At 59.2% G+C, this 16,720-nt stretch overlaps 1 protein-coding gene across 1 annotated transcript in view; it reads left to right on the top strand.

Moving 5' to 3' along the window:
• Positions 1–16,720, top strand: part of Akna (AT-hook transcription factor) — a 37,382-nt gene that overhangs the window by 3,840 nt on the left and 16,822 nt on the right. Inside the window, exons 2-9 of the mRNA XM_026393313.2 lie at positions 1,529–1,893; positions 4,274–5,331; positions 6,878–6,952; positions 11,981–12,137; positions 12,742–12,896; positions 14,971–15,030; positions 15,953–16,080; positions 16,467–16,638. Coding sequence (XP_026249098.2) covers positions 1,641–1,893; positions 4,274–5,331; positions 6,878–6,952; positions 11,981–12,137; positions 12,742–12,896; positions 14,971–15,030; positions 15,953–16,080; positions 16,467–16,638 — 2,058 coding nt within the window. The 5' untranslated portion in view covers positions 1,529–1,640. The remainder of the gene's footprint in view (positions 1–1,528; positions 1,894–4,273; positions 5,332–6,877; positions 6,953–11,980; positions 12,138–12,741; positions 12,897–14,970; positions 15,031–15,952; positions 16,081–16,466; positions 16,639–16,720) is intronic.

Below are 16,720 nucleotides of genomic sequence, written 5' to 3'. Positions count from 1 at the left end.
GCAGGCCCCTCCCCACTCTGGGCTGGTCCTCCCACCTGTAGAACAGGCCTTTCCTGAGCCAGCCTGGGGCTGCCCCGCGGTGGAGGGCCGGGGGCTCCCAGGGCTGTGCTCCTGCTTGTTGGCCCTGCGCTCCAGGCCTGGCTCCCAGGGAGCGCTGGCAGGGGCTGGATGTAGGAGAGCGGGAAGCGCAGAGGGAGAAGGGGAGGAGAGGAGGCGCCTCCTCGGGCCACCATCCCCTTGACCAGGGTCCATCCCGACAGCCAGCTCTGGCCAGGCCTCCTGCTCCGCTTCACTCCCTCAGAGCAGCCAGAGGAACTGCCCAGGCCCACTGGGACACACTCTGTGCTGGACACAGGACCTGAGAGGCCCGCCTGGAGCAGTCTACCCCTTCCCTCGCCACTTTCCCTGCTGCCAATGTCACCAGGCCCCAGTTACCCCAGTACGTGGGAAACCTCCCCTTGTCCAGGGCAGCACCCGCCAGGCTCGACCCTCCGGTCCTGGCCTGTGTCCCCTGGTCCCCTTGTCTGGAATGCCCTGTTAGTTTTTTCCTCTGTATTGAAGTGAGATGGATAGAACATACATCAACCACTTCTACGTGAGCAGTTCAGTGGCATTTAGTGCGTCCACTGCACTCGGTCGCCCTCCTCTGTACTTCCAGAACACTTTCATCATCCCAAATGGAAACCCTGCCCGTCAAGCAGTTCTGGGCCATTCTCTCCCCTGCCCCTGCCCACCCCGCCCTCCTCCTCTCTGTGTGTAGACCTGCCGTCTGGACACCCCTGTAGGTGGCTTGGTGCACCACGTGGCTTCAGTGTCTGGCTTCCCTCACTTCGCATGGTGCAAGGGACCAGTGTCAAGACTGCAGCCCCCTTTAATCCCCCTCATTCCTTTTTGTGGCTGATTAATACTTCATTGTGTGCCGAAGCCACACGTAGTTTACCCATCCGTGCATCCATGGACACGGGCGCTTCTACCCTTGGGCTGCTGTGCCCAGCGCCTTGGACAGGTGTGGGCCTGGGTTTGTTTGGGCGCCTGTTTTCAATTAGTTCACCCCCTGGGATGATCTCTTCAGCATTCCCCACTTTGAACCTAAATTCTCCTCCCCATTATAAATGGCAGTCACCACCTGTCACCTGGAGCTGTGCTGGCCTGGGCATCTCTGCTCCCCCAGGCTGCCAGTCCTCCAGGGAGCAGGGCCTGTGTGTGGACCCTGGTCCACAGGGACAGTCACTGGATGGCCAGTGATAACAGTGACACCAGACACCTGTGGTTGGTGTACTGGCCGCTGGTGTCCTTATCTAGTGTCCCAGGGAGTTTTATAAAACCCTGGAGGGAGGTTCTTATCCCAGTGTGACCAATATATCAAGTGGAGACAAAATGTCTCTCCCAAGGTCCTGCAGCTTCGAGAGGATGGAGCGGGAGTGGACAGGGCCCGTTGGCCCCTGAGTCCTCCTGGTGACTTGCTCTTGTTCTGAACCAAGGAGGAGTCTCTAAGAATAACGTTGTCTCTTGATCGTGTCCTCAACAGGCCACAGGCAGGATGGCTGGTGCTGAGAAGAGCCTGCAGTGACTCTGGGGTCCCCAGCAGCAGCTCTGTCTCCTGAAGATGAAGCGGCGGAGGTGAAGCCCGAGCCAGGCTGATGGCCAGCTCGGGGACTGAGGTCCACTGGGCCGGGCCAGGCCTAGGGAAGGGGCCCCAGCAGCGGCGGCGCTGGGCCTGGGTTGAGGAAAAGGATGCAGAGAGGATCAACACTCGCGGCTGGGGGGACGGGCAGCCCTTCCCCAGTGCCGCCAGCCCCGAGCTCCTGGAGGACTTCCGCCTGGCCCAGCAGCACCTGCCACCCCTGGAGTGGGCCCCAGACCCGCAGGAGTCAGGAGGGTCTTCAGGAGAAGGTGAGTCTGACCCCCCACTCCCACCCTCAGGCATCCAGGGAGTCGGGGAGCCTTGAAAGTCTTCATTTTATAATATAAAATCTATGACTCAAGACCTTAAACGACTTTAGCTGTGACACTGCACGTGGCATCAGACCCTCAAACACAAAAAAGAGGTGAAATGAACAGTCGCTCCATATCCCAGCCACGGAGAACCCCCATTTCCCTGGGCGCGGATGTGCAGACGTGACGGGACGTGGACCAGCGTTCCGCGTGCTCCTCGTCACCTGCCCCTTGTTAAGTCCTCCGCCCTCCCCACACCGCCACAAGCCACCCCTCACGCTGGCCTGGAGGTCCAGGTGTGTGTCCACGGCGGGACCTTCCACGCCTCAGGTGTCCTGGAGCTTCTCATGTGATCATAAATGGTGTCACTGGCTCCTCCTGGAACACCTGGGTCTGTGACACCTTTGGTGGTGGGAAGGCTTGGTGCAGGGGTTGTGTTCCCTTCGAGGCCTTGGACTCTCACTAGCGTGGCCATCTTGGTGGTCCTCGTTTCCCTTCGTGTCAAGCCCACTGCAGACCATCCCCGGGCTTTTCCTGCCAGGACTCTTCCCTGATCTCGGTTTCCCCTTCTGTGAAGGGGGTGCCGGTGCCGCTGGACACCGGGCCTGACACATGGTGCGATTGCACTTAGATTGTGACGGAAAGGCCCGTTTCAGGGCCCTGGGCATCAGCAGAGCCCCTGTGGGTGGGAGAGGAGCCATTAGGCCAGGGTGTCCTGTGCCTGATGTGCCCCGCGTGCCTGCTCAGTGGGCATCTGGGCTCCTTCAGGGAATGGGGACTGAGATGCCCTGTGTAACAGGACAGAGGCCCCCCTTCCTGGGGCCACATGGTAACTGACCCCTGCAATAATGTAACAGCTGCCACCGTGTCCCTGGGTCCATCCCATGTGCTGGACACAGGACTGGACCGAACCTGGCCTTCTCTCCTCCATTCACTCCCTGCTCTGCCAGGTAGGAGGGCCAGGCCTCCAGTTTGAATAAGGTCAGTGACTCGCCCAGGCCCCAGGGAGGGGTCAGAGGAACTGAGTGAACCCTGGCTCTAAGGTCGACTGCACGGCCAGGCCTGGGTTCGAGGTCCAGGGCTTCTCTGAAGTTACCCAAGAGCAAGTTCATGCCTCTGGGCCTCGATGTGCTGCTCTAAAGCTGCCGTCAAGGGAGGAAAATGAGCCTGGGAGGCACAAGTGACATGGGGTGACCAGGGTGTGCCCAGCCAGAGCAGAGAGCATATTCTTGGTGTCACCCAGACTTGCTCATGAAACTCTTCTATCCCAGAAGACGAAAGAGCAGGTACTTAACAAGCACACTGCGGACGTTGGCTGGACAGGGGTGACAAGGGGACGGGGACGAGGACAGTGGCGGTGGGGGTGGGGGGGGTGTTCCTGAGCACCCACTGTATAGTCATCCAGCCACTCCTCTGCCTTAGGGCTTCACGCACATGACCTTCCTCCCCTTCCTTCTCCCCAGTCAGCGCCGGGTGTTGAGCACCTGCTCTGCCAATGCAGCGGTGCCCACCATGCCTGTCATTGTCCTCGCAGAGCTCACAGTGTCCTAGGTGACACAAACAAACATCTCAGGGCCGCAGCCCCTGAGATGGGTGTCCCAAAGTGCAGCCGTCCGCCCCTTGAGAGTGTACACTGGAGAGTGTGACCTCGTGGTGGGGGGTTCAGGACTTCCCTGTGGAGCCAAGTGGATCTGGTGCTCAAGGACGACTGGGAGGCACTCCCTGGGCAGAGGGAGGAGCCCTGCAGAGGGCAAAGCGTGTGCACCCAGGAGGGAATGCGGGGCTCCGTTGGGAGCAGGGAGAGCTTGGGTGAACATGGAGAGAGATGGGTCAGTGGAGCCAGTGGGGTCCGAGTGGCAGGGGCCGTAGGGCCCGCTTTTGTCCTAGAGCCACAGGGAGGTGCAGATGAGACGAGGGTGTGGCCGAGGAGGTAAGCAGGTGGCTACTGCCATGTCCAGGCCTGAGAGGATGTGGGCCGGGGCACAGCGGTGGTGATGAACTTCAGAGCGGTCAGCAAGTTTGAGAGCTCTGGAGGAGGTAATGGGGCAGGGCCAGGTGACAGAGTAGGAGCATTAGGGGGAGAGAAGTGACGGAGACCTCCAGGCCTCTGTCTTGGGAGCTGGGTAGGTGGCACTGCCATTTGCTGAGATGGGAGACCCTGCAGGGGTGTGGCCATCCAGGTTTGCGGCTGGAGATTGAAGAGGTGTCCCGGAAGGACTTGGCTCTGTGGGGGCTCGTCGGGATTCTTGCCATCCCTAAAGCAGGAGGTTGAAGTGACGTGGGGTTAAGTCACATAGCTGACCAGCCCCCGCTAAGTGACAGATGACTGTCTTTCCAGAGCCTGAAGCAGAGGTCGTGGACAGCCCAGAAAGTTCCACCCTGCCTCTCCACTGGCCCCCCCAGCAGGACTGTCAGTTGAATGTGACCGAAGAAGAGTCAGAGGAAGTCCCTGGGGGTCCTGAAGCCGAGGACCCTGGGGAGAGCTCCCCGCGGCCGGGGCAGGAGGCCGCTCTCAGCTCAGAGCACCGCGGGAACACCTGCGCTGTGGCCCAGGGACAGGCTCAGGCCCGAGGCTGGGTGGCCTCTGGCCAACAAGCCAGTGGAAGCCAACTTCCAGAACATTCTGAGGTCAGCCCATCTGTTGAACTCGGCTCTGCCAGGTCTTGGAGCAGTGGCACCGTGAGCCTGGGCCGCAGCAGTGACAGCCTTAATTCTTCCTGGGAGAGAGAGACGGATGTCCCCCAGCCCACGGCCCTGGCAGAAAACCTGCCACAGAGCCCCCGCCACCACCTCAGCCCAGATGACAGAACTGGAGGCAGTGTTGCTCCGGCAACGCCCACAGAATTCCAGGACCCCTTAGCACCACCAGCCCAGAGCCCCCAGAACGCTGCAGGCACATGGAAAAGAGCTACCACCAGCCTGTCACGGCCTGCCGACCAGGCCTGGAAGCAGACGAAGACATCACCTAAGCCATTGCCCTCCCGATTCACTGGCTCCGTCAGCCCCCAGAATCCCCGGCCTAGGCCAGCTCAGAAGGACAGGTCTCTGCCCAGGCACGGAGCCACTCTGGCCAACCACTCCTCTTCTGATGCCCCCAAGTATGGCCGGGGGCGTCTGAACCACCCGCTCCCTGATTTCTCCAAGGTGGGGCCGCGAGTGAGGTTTCCCAAAGATGAGAGCTACCGCCCCCCCAAGTCCCGAAGCCATAACAGGCAGCCTCAGGGCCCCACTGGGCCCCTGATCTTCAAGTCACCAGCCGAGATCGTACAGGAGGTGCTGCTGAGCAGTGGAGAAGCATCCCTGGCCAAGGACCCACCTCCTGCCCACCCCATCTCCAGGGTACCCCAGGAGTTTCAGACGCCCGAACAGGCCACTGAGCTGGTCCACCAACTCCAGGTGAGCGGGGCTCCTGCCTAGGATCGAGTCACCCGGGCACCTGTTGGCTGTGACGGAGGCAGGCAGGGATAGGGAGCCTTGGGTCTGGCCAGGCGTCCCCTGCCAACGGTGGGAGAGCTGTCCCCTGAGGCAGACCTAAGCCCTTTGGTCAAAAAGAGCCAGGACTGCTCACGTCTGCTGTGGCCAACTCCTGCTGGGAGAAACCCAGATACACGCAGGGGAGAATCGTACAGTGGACGCCACATTGTGCGCCCCGGCAGCTGCCAAAGCCTTCTCCATCTGTGTCTGACACCCCCTGCCCCCCGTCATTTCACCTCTTAGTGCCTCAGTAATGACCACCTGCCTGAGCATGGCCGCCATGCCACGTGAGACCTAAAAGGCCCTGGACACTGTGGTTCAGATACCCAGGCGGCTCTCAACCCCTGGTCTGTGTGCCCCGTGGTGTTCCTCTCAGTGAGTTTGAGGGTCCTTCAGGGTCCCTTCAGGGAGTGGTCCCAGGAGCTCCTGTCTGACGTCTGACTCACTTCCAGGCCTCCCCCCGTGTTCTCTTTCCCTTCTGTTCGATTCTCTTTCAACCCATGTCTGTCCTCTTGCTTCTTCCTTGGAACTTATTTTGGGAGGCTGGTGCCCCCTGGGAGCCGCCCCCATCCTGCACCTTCACCCGGGCATCTCGTGGGGCCACTGGCCATCTGAGCAAGATGCTTTTTTGGGCCACCATAATCTGTGTGCCAGAGGCCCAGGCTCCGTGGAAGGAGTGTGCGGCCCTAGACTGCCCCGCAGGCCCGCCCGCCCCCTCCAGGGAAGGCCTGACCGTGGTGTCTGCAGCCTAACAGTCATGCCCTTGACCAAGCCCTTTATTTGGGTGACAAAATGGCAGTATTTTCATATGGCCGCTCCTTCTGCATTCATGACCAGGAATTTTCTAAAAAGTAAACTCCTGCCTCTCACGGGTGGTCTCCAAGGTCTGGCTCCCGTGGGGAAGACCAGGAGGCTCCATCTGCCCTTTTCCTGACCTGTCTGCCGAACCTTGAGTGGGCTCCTCTCACCCTGCAGAGGTGACCGGCGACACTGATCATTGAAGGCAGATGATTCTGATTCAATGAAACTGTGACTTCTGAGTCTCCTGTGTTTCCACCAAGGGACCCTTGGGTGACCCATTCAGCCAGATTTTGAAAATAGTCATGAAGCGCAGGCTGCTTCAACACCAGGAGCCGTGCCGGTGGGAAGGTGGGCGGCCCTACCCCACAGAGCTGGGCAGGGGATTTGGACAAGGAAGAGAGAAAGGGCCACCCTGGGGGGGTTGTGTGTCCACGTGCCCTCCGAGGCCTCACCCTGGCTCCCTGAGGGCTGGCCTTGCTGTCCTGTGCCCCAGGATCTGGACGTGGGGGGGTCTGTACGTACAGCACCCAGAGATGTCTGCTGGGTTCCTACCTTGAACCCTGCTCCAGGGACCCGGGACCTCCAGGGAGGGGGCTCAGCCGCCAGGGCCTCTCGCAGGGCGGGGTGCTGCGTGCCTGGTGTGACGGTGGTGCTCTCCTTCCTGCAGGAGGACTACCACAAGCTCCTCACCAAGTATGCGGAGGCCGAGAACACCATCGACCAGCTGCGCCTTGGGGCCAAGGTACCTGGAGGGCTGGGTGGAGGGGTCCCGAGTCCTCTAAGAGGGGGCACTTTCTCATGGTCTTAGGGAGGGGCCACCACCTCCTGCCTCACTTTAGAAAAGGGAAAGTCCCACATCAGTGGTCCCTTCTGAGCATAGTGGAGCCCAGCCCTGATTCTACCTCAGTCTCTCTGTGACCTTGGCCATGACTTTGCCCCCTGGGCTCACGGCTGATGAGCTTAGATACCATGAATGCAGATTGTGGGGCAACCAGGAAATTCACTGGAAGCCTTTTTGTTCTTAGATGAGCTTTGGGATAAGTCGCCTGGGGTGTGACTCTTGACTCCATCACTAATCAGCTGTGTGACCTTGAAGAGAGAACTTGGGCTCTCTGAGACTCGAGGGACTAGCACAGTTTCCGGTGCTTGTTTCCTGGGCCTCATCTTCCTGGGTCACACCTTTGCCATCTCCCCCACATCTGGTCCCCACATCCGGTCCCCACCACCCAACAGAGACTGAGCACCATGTGGAGCAGGGTTGTGTGGAGGGGAGACTTGCCCCCTGGAGACGGGCTGCTGTGCTGCCCAGCTCCGACCTGTCTTGGGAAGAGGCTTCATCCTGCTCTTGGACCTTCCTCTTTCCTGGGGTGAGGCAGGAAGTGGGGGCTGTCACGGCCTGGTGGCTTCCTGCTGTCTGCCTGCCCTCTCTTGCCCCTCGAAGCTGCCGTGGAGGCCTGGCAGCTGCAGGGCACAGACGCAGCCCCTCACCTGGCGTGGGTGCACCCCTCTCCTGCACGGCTTGTCCCTCTTGGGCTGCAGCCCCCTCCCCTGCCATATGTGGCTTTCATGTTTAGAGGTGCTTCTGGGCGTGTGGGTGGAGGCGGCACAGTGAGAGAAGAGAGGAGGCCTGTTCTGGGACCCATTCTCCTGCATCCCCACCACCCAGGGTAGCAGCGTCCCTTCCCACCCTGCCCTGGTGGGGTGCGTCTGTAAGAGGGGCTGAGCGCACCTTCCTTCTGGGAGCCAGTGACCTGGGCCCTCCCAGTGCTGAGCCAGACCCAGGGATGGAAGGGACAGGAGTTGCTGCAGACCCAGAATGTCCCAGGAGAAAGGAACTGGTCACCAGGCCCAAAGCTGCCAGCAGCCCCATTTTACAGGTTGGGAAACCTGGGCCCCAGCTGGGGGGTGGCTGCTGCAGGTCCGGAAGTGGCCCCGGGCGGGTGCTGCAGCACCTCCTCCCCTCCCCCCACTGGTTGAAGGAAGTGGTGAGCATGGCGGCAGGGACCTGGCGCGTGCATGGCAGCCACCTGGCAGGATTAGGGGGTGTTACCAGAGATGTGCTGGGCAGGGGCATGGGCTAGGTGGACACTGGGAGCAACCAGGACCTCCTCTCCTGGATGTTCCTGACCCAGGACTCGGGGGCCTTCCCATGGGCACTGGGCTGCCTGGCTGAAGCCCTGGTCAGGTGTCCAGCTGGCAGGACCAAAGGCAGGAGAGGTTGGGAGCAGCTCAGCGTAGCTCACCCCTTTTTGCTTTCATGGTTGCCATGGGAGAGCACCGTAGAGTTGGGCCCAGTCCCAGCCACAGGGGTTACGTGCCCAGAGTGAGGGAGACCTTGCCCCGGGTCCCACAGGGTCCTCATTCTGGACCCTGTACACTCTGCTCTGTAGACTCAGGAGACCCCAAGAATACACCCTGCTCAGAGCCCTGGTCAGAGAGCCCCGTCAGGGAGCCCGGTCCCCTCACCAATCCTGCCACTCGGGCTAAGCAGCGGCTGTGACTCCCTAGGGTTTGCTGAGCCCCTTGCCCTGCCCAGAGCCCATGGGGGAGGGGGCTGGCGCAACCTGTGGCCGCCCAGACCAGGCCTGCAGTTTGTGGGTGGGCACGGGTGTGGACCCACGGGAAGGCGACACTTGCCAAACTGGTCAGAGGTGCCAGGCCTGGGCCCAGGGTCGTCTCATCTGATGTCTCCACATGCAGAAACTGAGGCTGGGCGGGGGAGAGGTTTGCTCAGCCTCCCACAGCTGGCCTGAGAGGCAAAGGTGGGAGCTGACATCTGTCTGCACATTCTAGGTGCCACCCCAATCCTGGGAAGCCTGCCGCACCCTGGCATGGCGTGGTAGGCCTGGGCATGAGGCAGGTGGAGGCAGGCGGTAGTGATGAGGGTGGCGAGCGGCGCTTGCTGCGGGCAGTCCTGGTGGTCTACAGAGCCTGCGACTTGGCCACAGAGGCACTGTTCACACCACAGGGCCACAGCCAGAGTAAAGGCCCAGGACCTGCAGCAGGGAAGCCGCCGGCTAGGGGCAAGCCCTGGGCTGGAAACCTCAAAGGATCTGGAGCCAGGCGCCCAGGGCCATGTGGCACGGGCAGGGCACCAGCATGGCCAGGAGTCTGCTGGGCTCTGGCCAGAGTATGTGAGGCCATCACCACATCTGCTGCCTTGTCACCACCTCCCCCACGCCCTGGTCCCTCCATCTCAGGTGCAGGGGATGTAGAAGGGCTGAGGTGACCAGAAGTTACCCCAGAAGGAAGTAAGGGATGACATAAATGGCCTTCCCCACAGTGTGCTCTAGGTCCAGAAGCCCTGGTGGGGGCAGGGCGGGAGGCTGTGTTCAGGGTGCAGCTCCCCTCCCCCGCCCCTCCCCTCCCCTCCCCCATCCCTCCCCCTCCCCTCCCACCCCATTCATAAGGCCCATTAGCATTCTGAAGGCTGGAGGAGTCCATCTGTGCAGAGAATGCTCCTGAGTTTAACCCAGTGTTTCCCAAACTCACTACCCACCCTGCCCAGAATCCCTCAGGGAGCCTTCTGCCCAGCCTCAGGGAGCAGCATGGGACATCGGGCTTGAAAGGGGTGCTCTAGCCCCAGGGGCAGTGTCTCCGTGTCCCAGGAGGGACAGGTTGCAGCTGTCACCCCCTTGCCCACTCCCCACCTCCTCTGGGCATCTGCACAGTCTGTGGGCCGCTGCTTTGGGCTCTTCTGATCCCTCAGGACACTTTCCTGCTGCTCCCCAGGTGGGGTCTGGGGTTGGGGAAGGGGTGGCATGGGTGGGAGGAGAGAAGGCATCTCAGGGCTGGGCCCCCCCCTGGGATTTGGGTCACCTCAGGAGGAGAGGGGTGCTGTGGGCAACCCCCGCAGGCGCAGGTGGGCGGGGGCAGGGCTGAGCAGATGGCCAGGGGATTATTAAAATCCAGCTTTGTTCTCATCTGGTGGGGCTCAGCCTGGTAGAGGGGGACCCATAGGGCCAAGTCACACGTGGGCTAGATTTTTTCTGCCCCATCCAGGACCCATAGAGCAACATGAGCATAAGAAGCTGTGTACCTGGGCACCAGGGAGCCCCCTCCCATAGGCCCACTTTCAACTGCCTTTGACCTTGGGGCAGCAGGGAGCCAGTCGGGATAACCCACCCGACATCATGTTGGGGCCCAAGGCAGCACTGGAGTATAGCTCCTCCAGGGTCTTGTTCCACACTGGCCACGTGAACAGTTATGGTGGGGATGATGGGGATGACGGTGAGGATGGTGATGATGATGGTGCTGGTGATGGTGGTGATGCTATTGATGATGATAATGGTGGTGGTGGTGGTGATGGTGATATGGTGGTGACAGTGGCGGTGGTAGTGATGCTATTTATGATGGTAATGGTGGTGATGGTGATGATGATGATGGTGGTGGTGGTGAAGGTGATGGTGATAATGGTGGTGATGGTGGTGGAGGTGGTAGTGGTGGATGATGGTGGTGGTGGTGAAGGTGATGGTGATAATGGTGGTGATGGTGGTGGTGGTGGTAGTGGTGGATGATGGTGGTGGTGGTGATGGTGATCATGGTGGTGATGGTGGTGGTAAATGATGGTAATAATGGTGGTGATGGTGATGATGATGGTGGTGGTGATGGTGATGGTGACAGTGGTAGTGATAGGGTGATGGTGGTGGTGATAGTAGTGATGCTATTGATGATGGTAATGGTGGTGATGGTGATGGTGAAGAAGATGGTGGTGGTGGTGATGATGAAGATTATGGTGGCGATGATGGTGGTGGTGGTGCTGATGATGGTAGTGATGATGATGATCGTGATGGTCGTGGTGACGATACATATGAGGGTGGGAGCTGCTGTTTATTGGGTGCTTACTTCATGCCTGGAAACATTAGCTCTAGGACCCCCAGGGGTGTGGTTGGGGAGTGTGGGGAGGAAGCTGGCTGTGACTCCCGTGCACATGCACTAAGCCAGGGCTGGAAACTCTGTAAAGGGCCAGGTGGACGGTTCTGCTCTGTGGCCCTGACCATCTCTGTCACGGCTGCCCAGCACTGCTGCTGTGGAGGGAAAGGTCGTGGCCGTCATGGGAGCATGTGGGCGTGGCGTGCTCAGGCAGCCCCATTCCTAGAAGCAGACCGTGGTACCCCAACTCTAAACTCTTCATGGGCCACAGTTCCTTCATGGACCACGCTGAGCTTCAGCTGGTCTAACCTGGTCAGTGCTCCCTCCGGAGACTTCCTCCCGGGGATCATGAAATCCATTCTCAAATGGTGGCGATTTGCTACAGCAGGGCACTCGTTTGCCCACTTGGTGGCTCGTTCTTTCATTCAAACATCCATTGATTGCTATTCATTAACCATATAATAATAATTGTTGGAAATATTTTATTTAATTAAAAATATCAATAATTATGACTATTATATATTATATAGCATAATTACATTATTAATGCCATTAATAACAATTGTTAATAGTGGAAAACCATGGGCTTTGGGGTCAGATAGACAGTGTCATAATCCTAGTCCACGGATTTTTCAGCTGGAAATTTTGAGTAAGTGACTTAACCTCTCTGAGTCTCAGTTTTCTCCTCTGGAAACTGGGGGTGATGTTCCCCGTCCTGCCTCCCTTTTGGGACCACGGTAAAAAGCAGACAAGGGCACGTGAGCTGCTCACAGTGCTGGCCTGCTGGCTCCGTGGTGGTCTTTATCACCAGGTGGGCCAGGGCTCCTGGCAGAGGCCAGTGGCCTGAGGCCTCCCGGGTGAGTCCGCTGCCTGACTGCACCGCCTCCCTCTGTCTCAGGTGAACCTGTACTCAGACCTGCCCCAGCCCAGCCACAGCGTCCAGGTGGGGATGATGCCCCAGGGGACCAAGGCCTTGTCCTTCACCATCCCCCAGCCCTGCTCTGTGGAGTGGTGGCCTGGTCCCTCTGAGAAGCCCCAGGCCCCGGGGGCTACAGGTGAGTCTGGAGTGCGCGCAGGCTCCCGCCTGAGGTTCTGCTGGGGGACTCGGTTTGCCAGGGAGATGGCACTGGCCTCAGGCAGGGGACAGAGGGAGCCAGGCGCTCCCTGGGCCCTTTGACCTGAAGAGGCAGTCAGCTGGGGAAACGCCCTGCTTCCAGAGACGCCGGGTGGGCCTGCTGTGCCGCGTGGCGTCTCGGTGGCAGTGGGTGAGCTGTGACAGAGCCTCGTTCCTGTAGCGCCTGCACTGTTGTGCCATGATGGTCTCAGGTCACCCCGTCAGCCTGAGGCCTGCACTGTTGTCACCCAGGACGGATGGGAGGTGGGGCACGCTGAGGTCGCGCTGCAAGAAGGGGAAGGCTCCGGACCGGAACCTGGGTCCTCCTGAGTGGAGCCTGGAGCTCTGCCCCTCCCAGCCGAGCCATCTGGGCACCTCCGGCCTGGTTCTCGCAGGCAGATGGGGCAGCCTGCTGCCCAGGGCTTCTCCTCAGCCACAGTGAAGAGGGCCCAGCTGGCCCAGCTGTGGTGGCCTTGGGGTTGGGCACTGTCTGTCTGCCCGTGAGGACTGTCCTTGGTCTCAGTGCCCCTGGCTTTGTATTTCAGGGTGGCCATCAGCTCAAGGATCCCTGAGCCCCTCCTTGCCTGCTAGCAAGCCTGCCTCAGGGTGGCTTCCCGAGAGCCAGGGCACCACCAAGGACCTGTCCTCCATGGGGTGGACCCAGGCCCTGGCTTCCCAGACCAGTCGGTTCCTGGCCAAGGTGAGCAGCCCCCAGCTCTGCCCCAGCAGGACTTAACTGCCTGAGGTCTCAAAAGGCCTCTAGGATGCCCGCCGTCACCCCTGCCCTTGCGCTGAGTCCACTTGGCTCCGTCCAGCACGACCCTCTCTCCTGGCTTAGAAGCCACACTGCTGCAGCCCCCTCCCCATCACCCCAGCAGCCGTGACCTTCTTTTTCGGCATCGCCTCCCGCCAGAAACCTGCATGTGTGTTCCAGGCGTCCCCTGGAGCCCAGGGAGACTCCACTCTGAGAATTCTGGAGGAGTGACAAGGCGTGCCTCTCCCCCTGGTGGTTCACCTCATTACTGAAACAGTTCTGTCACGCTCACAGGGCCTCAGTATTTCATCAAACACTCCAAGTCACTGAATCGTTTGCAGGTTTTTTAATAAATACACAGTTGGCCTTTCTCCAAAAGTGCTTAAAGCAGCTTATGAAAATACCTAACGTTTTAACCACATTCTGAAAAAGGAAGTTAAGAAACTGGGGCCGAGAGGAAGTAAGGGGGGAGAAAAACATAGGGACTTTGTGAAATGAGTTAGCAAAGTGTTCCGTGGGACCCCGAGCACTTCACCACAATCCCACCCTGGCCTTGAGCTCCCCTTGCCAAGGCAAAAATGGAAATGCACCAGGACCGTAGAGCCCCTTCCTCAGAGAAACGCCCCCGTCCCGTCTGTGAGACCTCCCTGTCCCCACTGTCCCGGCCAGCACGCCTCTCGCCTGCGCTCTATGTCTGCGTTGGCCTGCTCTGGTCATTTCACATAAGTTCCGCGGTGTTTTCCAGGCGCATCCATTTTCGGGTACCATGTTCAAGGTCCCCGTTCCTCTTTATCTCCACCATTCTTGGTCCCGTGGCTGGAGAGACTTTGCTTCCCATCCTGTGTGTTTTCCATAAAGCAAAGTCAGCCACCACGCCAGCAAGCGCTGGCCACTAGCTGACCCCTTGTGATCCGGGCTGCACTCTTGGACACAGGCCGCTGGCCCCTGTGACTGTTGGGGTCTTGACATGTGATGGTCTGAGTGAAGACAAGCAGAGGGTCATAGAACACCCACCAGCCCTCCAGGACAGTGTGGGGAGGAGACATAAATCCCCCCACCATCTGTTACATGGAACACAGGTTGAAGGAGTATTTGGGGTCAAATAAAATATGTTATTAAAATTTATTTTACCTTTTTTGACATTTTAACTCCTAAGGAATTTTTAAATTGTACGTGTAGCTCATAGTACATTTCTAATTTATACATGACATATTTTAGTATAATTATATAAATCTCTGCATCATACTTCAATACTGATCTCCTAGAGACTCCCTAAAAGCGAACCCCAAATAATCTCTTGCTTTTTCTTTTTCTTTCTTTTTTTTTGGTAAAAAAATACAAATAACAATTTGTGAAGAAATAGATGCACCTAGGATGTATAGACCCCCACCCCCGATGCTCAGAGGGTCTGTTCAGGGGGAAGGCTGTCTCTCCCCACAGGGGAAGATGAAGGTCATGGGCAAATCCTCCATTTGACATAAGGGGCTTGAGCATCTTCAGATGTTGACATCTCTGGGGGCCTGGGACCAAGGGACAACTGTACAAGAAAACATCATTCCACTTTTTCCCCTGTGTTTCCTATGTGTTTTGTAGAGGGCAGTGCACTGGAAACACTGTCCGGTACCTGGATTTGACACTGAAGGTGTCTAAACATGAGACCCTGCCCATGTCCCCCTCCTTCTGGGGTCTGTGTGCTGTCCATGGACAGGTATTTAGGCTACTTACAGTCTGACCCCTCGACGGGCTGCCATAGACGCCGTCCCTGGGACCCACGCACAGGACCGAGTATGCTTTGTTGTCAGGAAGTTCCAGCAGGCTCCACTGGGACCTCCCAAGGTGTCCTGGCCAAGGCCCGTGGCAGTCCGTTTCCAGTGCCTGCCTCCTGCTCAACAGAAACCCCGCGTCCCCAGGCCAGGCCCAACCCTGCAGGCGGAAGTACGACGTGGAGGAGCGCGGAGGTCTGCAAGGTGCAGAGGGCTCTGGGTTGACGGAGCACATCTCTTCCCCTCTCAATGTCCAGGTGGAATCCTTCGAGGGACTGGTGCAGGCGGGGCAGCTCACACCCCAGGACCAGCTTAAGGTACTGACCTGTCCAGGAGATGCCCATGGAGCCACTAGACAGCTCTGTCCCCAGAGCACAGTCTTCGCAGCTTCTTACTGCATTACGGATGAGAGTCCCAGACAGGGTTCCTTTTAGAGTAAACAACTCCTGCTTAGCTTCCCCGGGCAGTGGTCACAGTATCACAGGACTTACCACCTTATCAGCCACAGCCTGGCCGGCCAGGCGCCATGGTAAACCCCCAACGTCCGTTATTTTATCTTCATAAAAACCCAGAAGGCAATTGCAGCCATCACCTTATTTAACTGCGGAGGGATTAAAGCCCAGAGCAGCTACGAGAATGCCACACAGTCTTGGGCAGCAGAGCCTAGAGCCAGCTCCTCCTGACTCCCACGCTTGGGTGCAGATCTTGGTTGCGCCACTCACTCAGTCACTGTGACCTTTAGTCACCAACTTCAGTGACCTCCCTGATCCTCAGCTGCCTCCTGTTTGAGTGAGATGATAAACTGTCCTCTCATTGGGGTTGTGGTGGAGCTGGGGGGGGGGGGTGTGACTCGGTGCTTCAGCACAGGCCACACTCAGCCAGTGCTGGTCATCATCACGGGCAGCGTGCTGCCATCGTGCCATCTGTCATCATGGGCTACTAGGACTTGGGTGAGGGGTTCATTTTCTGAGACCCAGTTTTGCAGAGTCTCTCGAGTGTGATTCTTAGGGGGACATAGTGACGGTACATTGGACACTGCAACTGTGTGGTCCTCAGGTCCCTGAGGGTCTGCCCAGGCAGGGTGGTGCCCAGGCTCTGAGTCAGGCCTCTGCCTCCTGGGCTGGTGTCATAGAGCGCAGGGCAGAGGCCTGGGCTGGGACAGCAGTCCCCGGGGCTCCTGTGTGCAGGACAGAGCTGAGGGTCTGGACACTCAGGGCTTCCTGGCTGGTCTGGTTTCAGGGCTTCCAGCAGCTGAAGGCCACCCATGCGGCCCTGGAGGAGGAGTACCTGCGGGCCTGCAGGGAGCCACACCTGGCTTCGCCCCTGGCCAGCTCCAAGGGGACCACTGGGAAATTCGATCCTGCCAGGTACAAGCTGAGGAGGCCCAGGAAACAGGCGGGGCAGGCCCCTGGGTTTCCTGGGTCACCAGGAGGGTGTAACTTCAGCCTCACAACTCGCACACCAAGCAGCAGAGAGCAGTCCTCCCAGTCAGGACACAGATGGCCGAGCTCGGAGCCTGGAGCCGTAGGGGCCTGGGAGGAGGGCTGAGCCCCTCCTGGGCCTTGAGGGCAGCCTGGGGACAGTGGAGGGACCTGGGCTGAAGCCTCCTGGTTCCCGTGGAGTCTTCTCTCGGCTTGTTTATTTCAGCTCTCAACGTCACCCAACTGGTGACATGAAGTGGCCCGTTCAGGGGCCTCCCTGAGGTCTCGTCCCTGATGCCCAGCTTCTTGGTGCCGCTGTTTCCCCACCCCAGGGAGCTGGAGGTGGAGATCTACCACCTGGGCATTCGCCTGGACGAGCTGAAGGGCCACATGGACCACATCCAGCGAGGGCCTGAGCTAGCGGGGTCCGACTCGGCTCTGGACACTTCCCCCGCCACGCACTTCCCCCACCCGCCAACGCACCCACCCCGTCCTTCTGGACAGGTACCCACGCCAGTCTTCCAGACCCCTACCCAGAGGTACCTCTTTGCCCAGGCACACTGGGATGCTGCTTCGTTTCCCAATT

The sequence above is a fragment of the Urocitellus parryii genome, chromosome 4 (genome assembly GCF_045843805.1).
Source record: "Urocitellus parryii isolate mUroPar1 chromosome 4, mUroPar1.hap1, whole genome shotgun sequence".
NCBI classification, from domain to species: domain Eukaryota; kingdom Metazoa; phylum Chordata; class Mammalia; order Rodentia; family Sciuridae; genus Urocitellus; species Urocitellus parryii.
The sequence above is the reverse complement of the archived record's forward strand: the minus strand, read 5'-3'. Positions and strand labels throughout refer to the sequence as shown.